Source organism: Chenopodium album, chromosome 27 (assembly GCF_948465745.1).
Source record: "Chenopodium album chromosome 27, dcCheAlbu1.1, whole genome shotgun sequence".
NCBI lineage: Eukaryota > Viridiplantae > Streptophyta > Magnoliopsida > Caryophyllales > Amaranthaceae > Chenopodium > Chenopodium album.
The window spans coordinates 31,574,754-31,586,929 of NC_137860.1; the positions used below are offsets into that span (position 1 = coordinate 31,574,754).

Consider the following 12,176-nt stretch of genomic DNA (forward strand, 5'->3'; position numbering starts at 1 on the left):
TAGCTTATTTTATGTTGTAAAGTTTTTGTTAGGTAACATGAATAATACAATGTCTAGAGCCGAGTAGTTTGTGAACAGATTATCTCATTTACACCCCTATGTAACATACTAATACGATGGTCATTAGAGGCTATTGTTTTAATAATTGTTATGTTTTCGATTGTGCAATTCTGGTCGTAAAAACTTCTGCCAGATGATGTTGCCTGGTGTCTGAATTGTTTCTGTACATGAGTTGGATAGGATAGGAGAATGGAAATTGTTAATCCTTATAGAATATGAGATACTAACTCAAATAAAGTGCTAGCTATCACTGAATTGTCAAGGGTGCTTGGGATGAACAACTTGTATGAATTGACAAACATGGTTTAATTTGCACATTCTGATCTATAAATCTGTAATACTTCTCTGTTTGATATCTAAGCCATGATTTGAAGTGCTGGTTGTTTCAGTCTTTGTGTTGCTAACTTGTCACAAGCTCAAACATATATAGACATATAGTATTCAGATTGAAGCTTGGCGGAAAACTAACAAATACGAGTACATATTATCATGTTGCGTATTCTGCATACCATTTTTTCTATCGCTGTTTGGTACAGTATATACCTTCTCATGAATTCTATCGATCGGTTGTAGCTATGAGTAGACTTTGATCTAATTATTGATTGTAGCCATCAAGAGTCAATAAGACATGACAATTATAGCAATAACAACACATAAATCCACATATAATTGATTAGAATATGTATTTATGTGCTTTAGTCTTTTTCTCTGTATTTTTGGTTGTTAGTGGTAAAGCAATTATCTCATAGATTAGGAATCTCCAAGTCTGAAGCAAATACAAAGGTCTGATGCAAACCGGGTTTCACGTGCAGCCGCTATTTACTCACAAGAACTACCAATGTAAATATTAAAAATTTAAAAATAAAAAATTGTTTTTTTTTTTTTTTTCATTAAAAGAAATAAACAAGAATAATTAATCACTTTTTATAGTAGTAAGTAATACGCCATATTAAATACAGTACATTATTATATGTCCCACAATTGTATTACTTGAGAATCTGCTAACCAATCAATATCAAAGTACATCTTTATTATGTAATCAAGTAAAAACAATAGTTCCTCTGTTTTCCTAATATTGCAACATATTGATCGAGTTGCTTCCGAACACAAAAATTAAACATTGAGTATCTTTAATGTTTGATAAGAAAAATTATTAAATATTGAGACAATGAAAGTATAAAATGAACGATGCTAGCATGTATGATCTTAGAAAACTGCATATTTCCTTGTGTTTATATTATAACCGATGGTTAGTGAAGAGTAAATGAATAGTATAAAAGTCCGATTATTGTAATAATATTGGGCGAATGGGGAAGTAATGCTCCGTATATAATAATTCGTATGTAATAGCAGCCATAACATTGTTTCCAAAAGCGTGAAGGACACATCATATTTCATCACATTATTATTCTCGTCTTATTATTTGGAATGATTGAGTTTGTGGACAATTGTTTTGTTTAATGGTTTATTATCTTAATCTCAAGTTGGAAAGAAAGTGACCATCTTGTATACTATTAGGTTATTTTATTTTTTGACAAGTGCTAAATACTACTAGTTTTAGTTAAATAGTTTGTTGCTATTGCAACATGTTTTATATACTTTTAATCATTTTATGTAATTATTCATCGTTGGCCTTATTTGGTAGGCAAAGTTTGGTGGCAACTCATTATATTCGAAATTCATGAATATCGACATTAATCTTATGTCTTCTATTGTGTTTTAAAAAAAATAAAATTTACACATGAATTTTGAAGACATAAAATTAATATAGATAAAAGAAAGATTGGTAGTTTGATATAGTGAATATAATTGAATGACCATAAATTTTATCCATTATTGTAACCTAAAATAACAAAAAACAATAAGTCTATTTGCTCCAACAAAGACAAACATTCCATTTGGTTCAAAAATTTAAACTCGATTCTAAATTTTAAGTACAAATAAAAAGATACTTCAAGAAAATTGAACTTGGATTGCAATCTTCATAGTCCTTCTTTCATTTTAAGTTGATCAATAGTACTCCGTGGTAAAAACTGCACTAAGTAAAGTTCTTCATTCGTTTAAAGAAGGCCATATTATTTACAGTCACGCAAAACTTTAAAAATGTTGATCATAATTATTGTTTTTTTTTTTTTTTTTTGACGGGCATAATTATTGTTATTTTAAATACTTTATAGTGTAAAACCTAAGGTAGTTTGTTGAATCTATTTGAATGCGAAATTTTAATTATCAACTTTATATTTTACCAATAGGATAAATCGAGTACTACATAAATACAGTAGTAAAACTTCATAAATAAGTTGAAAAAAATACAATGGAGTAAAGCCAACACAAGTACTACTAACTTCAACTTTATGCTTATATTAATTGGACCTACATATAATAAACTATAGTCTTGAATATCCTTTTTATCAAAATAATTTTGTGACTCATATTTTTGCTATGCATGTGACCTTCCCAAATTAAATTACCCATCTTGTCGGTTATTACAACCTTCCCACCCCCACCTCTTCTCTTCTCTTTTTCTCGTGAATAATCCCATTAATATTTAAAAAAAATTAAAAAAAAAATACTTAATTTATATCCAATCACAATTTTACACGCAACTACCACCCTCCTTAATTTGGCAATAAAAGCCAACTTTCTTCTCAACTAACAAACACAAACTAAAACCTCTCCCTCCAAAAAAATAAACTAACTTATTAACAACCTTTACTAACAAAATGATGAAAATGAAACCTCATTTTTTTGTTACACTTCTAATGTTGTTACTAACTAGCATGCCATATTTGGTGTACTCATATCATGATTACAATGAGGCACTTGTTAAGTCTATTCTTTTCTTTGAGGGCCAAAGATCGGGTAACTTGCCCCGAGACCAACGGGTCGAGTGGCGTGCTCACTCGGGTCTCGGGGATGGGTTTGAGCACGGTTTGGACCTTACGGGCGGGTACTACGACGCCGGGGATAATGTTAAGTTTAATTTTCCTATGGCCTTCACCACCACAATGTTGGCATGGAGTGTGGTGGAGTTTGGGGAGTTTATGCCTCCTAGTGAGTTGAGGAATTCTTTGGTTGCTATTAAATGGGCTACTGATTACCTCCTCAAGACGGTTTCTCAGCCCAATAGGATTTATGTACAGGTAATATAATTGATTTGTTAATCTTATTTTAATTTATTTTTATTGGTTCGTATGCATGGCCGCTTTTGGAAACATCATCTCTAATCGTTCGTACGAATGTGATTAATAGGGATAAAATTGCGTATATCTGATTTAATTATGTGCATTTTGTTAAGTGAAATTATGGATTAATATTGGGTTATTATTGTGTATGCATGGAGGTCTTGTAATTTTGCATTTGGGTTGATGGTAATGTGTGAAGTTTTTTGTTTGTGTAGGTGATTAATTGGATTTAGAAGTCATAATTAAGTGGGATTAGCCTAATAAGTCACTAGTAGTAGTTAAGGAGTGTGTTGTGGTTCTTGTGTGTTTGTGAAAATATTATCCTATCTTGGACCCACAACTTTCTTGTTTATTCACCAAAAAGGTTGAATTGGTGGGCCAGTTTGAAGTATATGGAAATTATCTTAACATTAGGGAGGAGATTTAGACCAATTTGATAATTAAGGCATAAATAAATTAATTCACCTAAATATCATTTTGTTTGCTTATTATCAAGTAGCCATAAGCCATGCAATAAGCCAAATTAGCCATTTTGCATACAAAGTATTACTACTCCTTTCGTCTCATTGGAATTATCTTATGTAACAATTTTTATACTCGTAAGAGTCTTTTTTTTTTGGTCAAATGGTCAATCCTAAGTAAAACGGAAGTAGTATATGTTAATTTTTTTTATTTATTTGTTTTTTTTTTCTTATGAAAAAGTATATGGTTAATACTTGAAGCTCAACTATGAAATAGACAAAATGCACATAGTTTGAGATGTTTGCATAAATGCTGTCCAGATACAAATTCTAGGAATCTCGTACATAGACAAATGAGTTTGGCAGAAAATGCATATTTCTGCCCCCATTTTTCATGGTTATTGATATTACACTTTTTTTTTTCCCCCCCTTATTAAATTACATATAAATTCGTCACCATTATATTACTATTTACTATCACTCTATTGCGCTTATCAAATTGTCGTATAATGTTTGATAAGCCGTACATTATTTTAGTCTATTTGAGATGCATGAATCTCTCACCATCATCGTCAATGCAATATGGGACATAAGTCATGCATATATCTTTGGTTCCCTTTGCTAAAGGATCCGCCATTCTCACAAGAGAGGGTCACCCCATATCGTGTTGGGGCTATGTTTGCTTAGCCATTTATAACAAAGCACGCGTGGAGATTATTAATTAGTACGAGTACTATTTTAAAACCTAATTGTACGGATATTCTTAAGGCTTAGTTTAACAAAACATCTCCTTTATTGCAATTTAATTTATCACTATACCATAAAGTCACGTCACGTGGATGTCAACTAGTTTAGTTGATTTTAAAATTTGTAGCGAACACTTGTCTTCTTATTCTATTAAGGATTGTAAAAGCCAAATATTTATGATACCGACATTCTTGTTAGTCGTTACTAACTTACGATGTTACGTTGTGTTACTTGTGTACATACATGCAGGTAGGTGATCCAATTAGTGACCATAATTGTTGGGAGAGGCCAGAGGATATGGACACTAAAAGGACAGTCTACATGGTTGATGCACCAAATCCAGCTTCCGATGTTGCTGGTGAGACCGCGGCAGCCCTGGCAGCCGCTTCAATGGCCTTCCGGTCAGCTGATCGTGGCTACTCGGAAACCTTATTAAGGAATGCACAAAATGCATTTCAATTTGCTGATAGCTTTAGAGGAGCTTATAGTGACAATTCAGATGTTAGAGGTGGTGCTTGCCCTTTCTATTGCGACTTCGATGGATATCAGGCAAGTAATTTCATAATACTCGTTAATTAATTACTTTGTATAAGATTATAATTAGATTGTTATATAAACGAACATATATAAACTGTTGGGTGTAACGAGCATATGGTGTGGCCAAACAAACGTGTCACATAGTTGAGACTTGAGACTTACTAAAGAGATTTTAAAATTTATGTAATGATTATTGATAAGACTAGAACAATAAATAAATTAGGTGACATTACAGCTGAATAAATCAATTCATTATCTATAAATATAGTTATTAGAAATTGTCTAATCAATTTATGTATGTTAGTCAATTAACTAACTTTAATTTTATGGCAGGATGAACTACTTTGGGGAGCAGCATGGTTGAGAAGAGCAACTGAAGATGACACATACCTTAATTACGTAGCAAGTAATGCCCACACTCTTGGGGCTGATGACAATATCAATGAATTTGGTTGGGACAATAAACATGCTGGCCTTAATGTACTAGTCTCCAAGGTTGGTAACATTTTCTAACCCTCTTTTTTCTAACTTCTAAATAGTGTTGAAATCATATATAGGACATTGTTATGTGTTCGGTATTGATACTCAGATGTATTCTTACTTTGACGGATCTTGATTTAATTCAATTAAATCCCGTGTTATCGTTGTTAATTGTTTGTTGATCAATTTCATTGACGATAGAAGATTCAATGTGTTTTACATGCATGGGGTAAGAAATAAGGTCAATCTTCTTTCCAAGTGTTGGAGTTGGACCATGCAATTTATCATAATGCATGCATCTTGAATTCTTGATAATCTGTTTTTTGTTGGGCCTACACAAAATATGATAGCGTATTCCTAGGAACATGTTTGGTAGATTCAATTTCTTTCTTCTTGTACATTTATTTCTAAGTTGCTATGATTTTTTTGTAATGCTCAAGGCAATTGAATTTACATGTCTCCCTTATAATCTTTATGATAAATTTTTGCAAATAACTTTTTTGCTAGTTAGTTTAACCGGTTAGGAATAAGGTTGCGTATATCAAAATCGTTCTAAACCATTTGCGAAACAAAATACGTTATTAGGTCCTTATTGTGCTTGATTGAATTAACATACATAAATATTTATGTTGCAGGAAGTGCTAGAAGGAAGCACATACTCTCTACAACTCTACAAATCATCAGCAGATAGTTTCATGTGCACATTAATCCCCGAAACCTCGTCTTTCCACATTGAGTACACCCCCGGTGGCCTCATCTACCGCCCGGGGGGCAGCAATCTCCAACATGCCACAACCATTTCTTTCCTCTTACTCGTATACGCAAAGTACCTCGACAAAACCTCTCAAACCGTGAATTGTGGTGCCGTTAGCGTTGGGGCCGACAAGCTCCGGCGAATAGCTCAAAGGCAGGTTAACTACATCTTGGGTGAGAACCCCTTGGGAATGTCCTACATGGTAGGATATAGTCTCAAGTACCCTCAAAGGATTCATCATAGAGGTTCATCATTACCTTCTATTAAATACCACCCTCAGCCCATTGCTTGTAAAGAAGGGTCCATTTATTTTAACTCGACCCAGCCCAACCCAAATGTCCACATCGGTGCTGTTGTGGGCGGGCCTGGGGAGGATGACTTGTACGACGACAATCGGGCTGATTTTAGAAAGTCCGAGCCCACCACCTACATTAATGCCCCATTAGTTGGGGCCCTTGCTTATTTTACAGCTAATCCAGGCCCAAATTAGCGATTATGGGCCGCTAATCACATTTTGTATATAAAAAAATTGTAGCCATTACATCTTCAACCACACTTGGACAATCATCCGTCCATACTCTAGTTGAAAACTCGAGCAGGGTAAGGTGAGCCATAGCATGTGCTATGAGATCCTCAATAGTTCTTAAGATCAACCCATAGTTTTTTTTAATGTACATGGGAAATGTCTCTCATCTTGTGTGAAGCCGAGAAGGAAGAGGCTTATACATCTTTTTTTTGTACTTTTTTTTGAAGAGAGAAATTAACTTTCGATCTTCTTTGAGTGAGATTGAGGAATGGAAATCCTCCTACAAGTCACAATAAGTCATTGTGATTTTGCTTTAATTGTGTTATCGCATATAGACTTGAGTTTGATGTAATGAAATGGTGAAGCCGACACTTGGTATTTCCAAAGTCAGTTAAAAGAATATAAAGATAGTACTATTCCGTACTTCTTATTTTTGACATACATATGCTTAAATTTAATTAACAATATTGCAAACTATTTTGTACTTGAAGAATGGTTTTTCTTGTCAAAAAGAAGAATGGTTTTTACCTTGAACTCTTGAAGAATGGTTTCTTTGATTAATGTATTTATGTATGTGTAATTTGAGCTCTTGATTGAAGGAGTTTTTATTATTTAACCAATGTTAAGATACGGTGTGTGATCTATTTTAATACTCATCCACAAATTATATTTAGGTCCCGTGTCACGTCCTAAGATGTGTAATTTAGTACTCGACAAACATAATTGCATCAAATGAATCAACGCCCTGTGTTGTTCTTGAAGAATTGATAATTTAACAAGAATTTCAATTAAATTAATGAAATATAGTTAGTTTCCATAAGTAAGACAATTATGTTCAAAATTTTGGAGACCATACACATTAAATGAGTGGGGAATTAATTTTGATCGAATGACTGAAAATTGGACAAATAAGTCAATTGAATCCGTGGTCGATTAAATTCGTGGAGATATATGTATGGATCAAAAAATAAAAATAATTACTCCAGCTTTTTTTATTCAATTACTCGTATAATTAGAAAGACAAAATGTTAAGACATTTAATTTGACAATGACGTCATAAATAGTGTGTAAACCTTGAAATATAATTAAAAATTCTAAAGAATGCGAGTAATTAATAAAATTGGCATTTAAATATAAATTTTTCATAAAAAAAAGAATAGGGAAGTTGGCATTTTATGTCGATCAACAGAACTACATGCATTAATTGACTACTTACGTACCATTGACGTATTGTACCGTACGACCATATTAATTGTAGTTATTAGTAGGGTATACCGTACGGTTGGGTCGAGTAACTAATTAATCAAGCTTGATGTGATTAGCAGCAAGCATTTGAGAGTGTACGGTAAATATTGAGATGTTGAGATCAAGGGTCTGTTCTATTCACCTTACTTTCACTTATTTCAGATGTAATAAGTTCGAATCAGGTTTAATAAGTCTTGATAAGGTTTACCCAAATACAAATTACAACTAAGATGAGTTTTTAATAAGATCTAATAAGTTCAGCTCAGTGAAAATCAGGTGAATTGGACACACCCCAAATATCGTCTATTTTCATTCTTAACAAATGTAATCGGAGTTGAAACAAGGTCACCATTTGCTTAAGACCATTTGTGTTTACTTGGCACCACCACGGCAAAATCCTCCTAGAAAAAGTTATCGTACAGTCTCAAAATTAATACTTAGAAAGACTATTACGTACAAGCTAAGTAAGAGTATATTGCATCTTCAGCTCTTCCATTAAAAGATGAAGTCAAATGTCTTCAATTAATAACCCCAAGCTAAGTGAGTTGTTCCTACAAGTTATGCAAATCTGCATTTGGATTAAGGCTGAAACCTCACTTTTGGTTTCTGATACTCAAATTCTAATACTAATGTATGATTTGGATATGTGTTCAAGTGTCAGACTCAGCTATTTTAATCTGTGAAAACTTTTCATACTCCGTAATAATAGCCCAAACTAAAAGGGATGTATTAATGAGTTAACAAAAGAGTAACATGCCAACATGAGAGTGAAAAATATACACATTGCTTGAAAATAGAGTGCTAAACAGCCAATAATTTTTTTTTTATAAAATAAAAAATATAAATGTGAATACAAAAATTGAGTCACATGAATACATGCATGATACTTTGAAAAATTGATGATAGTGCTTAATTAAACTGGCAGCCCAAAATTAAAAGACGCGTCTAAAGATATATACATGTAGTTAGCCAGCCCAAGATTTTGCCTGTGATTTCATTTCAATTCAAAGATCCTTTGACTGTCAACACGTGTCACAATAAGAACACTCAAGTGAGCTCACCTGTTTACATGACTCAGCCTATGTTACAGGTAAGCTACCAATTATCCGACGTGGCCCAATTAAAATTTGCCCAATTTCATCGGGAAAACCATCAAATTTAATTAGAAATAACATCTCATAAAAAGAAAAATCTTATTCTCACCAATTAAAGAGATTCCCAAAATTAATTAACCCTAAAAACGTGAGATGTGTTATATTTTTCTTAGCACATCTTTTGCTAGTTTGTTGCCATCTGTATTTTTGAGATATGTTAGATTAGTGAATCTTTTACTACTAAAAACTTTTTGAGATGTTGATTGTTTATATTAATTAACATGGAATGTTAAATAAATTGCAAAAGTTTATAAATTGAAAAATTAAATTGACTAAGGGTTTGTTCTCTTCATTTCAGTTCAATTCAGTTCAGTTTTTATCTTAATTTCCTTCTCTCATAAAATATTTAATGCACTTAAGCTTCAATAAGTTAAGTTAAGTTCAGCTCAGCTCAATTCAGTCAATCAGAACATGCCCTAAATTTGTATGTTAATTCTGTGAAATTTTAATTAAACCGGCTATGTCTTAGAATTTGGGCAGCCAACAACAATTATGAGAGTTCAATCTACTATTCTACCTACAAATATCAATCAATCTAATAAAAGACCAAACCAATTGTTAGAGAAACTCTACAATATTATAAAGGGATTACTCTCTCTACTTTTTCAATATGCAACAGCTCATTTATCAAGTAGATAGTAAAAAAATTTTCTTACAGGAAAATAAATAAATAAATAAATAAAGCTCATGCCAAGACTAGTGTGTGGTTTTACAGGCGTCTGTACCATGCATCGTACAGACGTTTCGCGAAAAAAAAACACAAATGTAAAGAACATACAGCTGTAAGAACATAACATATGTCCATGTTCTTTGATTGTCAATGTAATATACTTTTATTTGTAGTATAATGTTCGATCATTGCTTATTGTAAAATGTTCTTTGAGTTTTGTCCAAGGGCAGATTCAAAATTTTTTATGGATCGGACCGAAGTTATAAAGCATTATAAATAATAAAGTCATTAAGGGATATGAGTTTAAGAAGCCCACATGAAAAAAATAATTTGTGCCAACAAGAGGAATTGAACCAAATCTATGCAACAAGTAACCAACCGCCTACTATAAAACTTGAATATTTGTACAATATTTTATTTATTTATTTAATATTAAAAATCTAGGCATTAGGCCCCTCGTGGATCCGCTTATGGTTTTGTTTAAATAATGTTAATTACATAATATTATCATGTTCTTCATTAATATTACAAATGTTCTTTAGATTTTTTTTAAAAAAAATACATAAAATTGAACGCTCTTTAAAAAACAGCTATATGTTATTCACTCGTTTTTTTCTATACCAAGCAAGGTACATGCAACTGCACCTTAAACTTTTCATGCCAAGCCAATACCTTAAAATTTTCATGCCAAGACAACTACGAAGGACTATGTGTAAGCTAATATCAATCCCTAGTAAAGTACTCATGCAAAGACAACTAAAATGCCTTTATAATGAAATTGATATGGTGTCAAAAAATAATGATTTTTAAATCGAACATCTTCATTTTATTTATTTATTTATTTTTTTTTGTAAATATTTAGAACTGGCTCGACATGTACCTCTAAAAAAAAGACATTAGTCTTGTGCCATGCCAACTCGTGTTAAGTTCCAAAAACAATATCTATGCATAGTGTATGACCAGTATGACCCATCACCATACCTCTCATGCCAATATGTCATACGAGTATCAAACTAATTTCGTGATAGGCATAAATGACCCTTGTCCCATGTCAAAGTCCAATAGTATTGGGCTTGAAAATGAAAACCAAATGGGTTGGATCATATTGATAGGTGCATGACTCAATAAGCCTCAATTCAAAAACGTTGACCAAATAAAATCTTCAGATTTTTTTTCTTCTTTCTTACAATTTCCTTTTTTGTGTGTGAGGGATATTATAGGCATACAGTGTTACTGTGACATAGTAATGAAAAACACGGGTAAGATCATGTCAACGTTGTCAAAAAGCTAAAAATTAATCTATCTTTCACTAACCAACTATCCCAATTGTAATACTACGTACTTCTCTCCATATAAATCACTATGCATGTTTTTAATCAGTCAACTAGTCTAAACTATGAGCTGTTGTTTTGTTGTAACTCACAAGTTTATTTATGACCCTTTTTTCTCCTTTCCACCCTCATATAAAGGTTACCTTACAATTCACCCAAAAAAAAAAAAAAAAAACCTCACCTTCCAACATATTCCACTCCTAAGAAAAACCAACTACCTTACTCCCCACAAAATGGCAATAATAACATTCCTCATCCTTTTCCTCTTCCTCTCGCCTTCCTCGAACCTTGTCGAGGGCACGAGGCCACTTGGCTCGAGTTTCAGGGACGAGTACGTGTCATTGGTGCCACAACCAATTGGGACTCCGGCCGTGCCAGATGGGTATACCGGTAAGGAATTGGATGATTGCTTACCAAAGCACTTTCGGCGTAACTCGGCCCCTAGTCATTATGTCAACTACCATACCATGGATGAAACATTGTGCTCCAACGATAAGAGGACGGTACCAACTAAACCTTGAAGACGTACGTGACTAACGGAATTTGCTCAAGTAGTGATGATCGATCGACATTTAATTTTCACCCAAATGACTATGCATTAGAAAGACAATTATTGCTGTTTATAATCGTTCATATACTATACAACAACCAAATGTATCAAATTATATATGTATGGGTATATTACATGTTCTGAATTTTAGTGGAACGAAATATATGTATTAACCTCTACGTTATATTGTACATAAATTACGCTTAATTTTTCTTTTGTTTAACATAGTACGACATATATATGGCTTTTATTTAGTGATTGATTATTATTGCTTAATTGAATTACTGTAGCAATAGTTCAGTTTTAATTTAAATTGATTATTATTGTCAGAATTTAATGAGAGTAGAGATATTTAGCCTAGATTGGTATATTTGAGTGGAGGAGGCTTAATTTTTTTTTTTACGTACTTCATGAATTCATTCATGCTATAACTCTAAAAGTTGACGTCTTTTTGTCAATCCACTTTTTTGAGTTTA

General features: G+C 32.6%; 1 protein-coding gene across 1 annotated transcript; it reads left to right on the forward strand.

Annotated features, from left to right (window-relative positions):
* The first annotated feature begins 2,704 nt into the window (after positions 1–2,704).
* LOC145619157 (endoglucanase 24-like) lies at positions 2,705–7,141 on the forward strand. Its single transcript, XM_081673775.1, has 4 exons — positions 2,705–3,203; positions 4,703–5,002; positions 5,324–5,485; positions 6,106–7,141. The coding sequence occupies exons 1-4, from the start codon at positions 2,784–2,786 to the stop codon at positions 6,712–6,714; spliced, it is 1,491 nt and encodes a 496-aa protein (XP_081529901.1). The 5' UTR covers positions 2,705–2,783; the 3' UTR covers positions 6,715–7,141.
* Positions 7,142–12,176: the final 5,035 nt, after the last annotated feature.

What these genes read in the sequence shown, in the direction of transcription:
- LOC145619157 (XM_081673775.1), top strand. Translation starts at nt 2,784, where the DNA reads ATGATGAAAATGAAACCTCATTTTTTTGTTACACTTCTAATGTTGTTA. An exon ending in CCAATAGGATTTATGTACAG is followed by an intron (nt 3,204 to 4,702) that starts GTAATATAATTG and finishes ACATACATGCAG; the next exon opens with GTAGGTGATCCAATTAGTGA. An exon ending in TTAATGTACTAGTCTCCAAG is followed by an intron (nt 5,486 to 6,105) that starts GTTGGTAACATT and finishes TTTATGTTGCAG; the next exon opens with GAAGTGCTAGAAGGAAGCAC.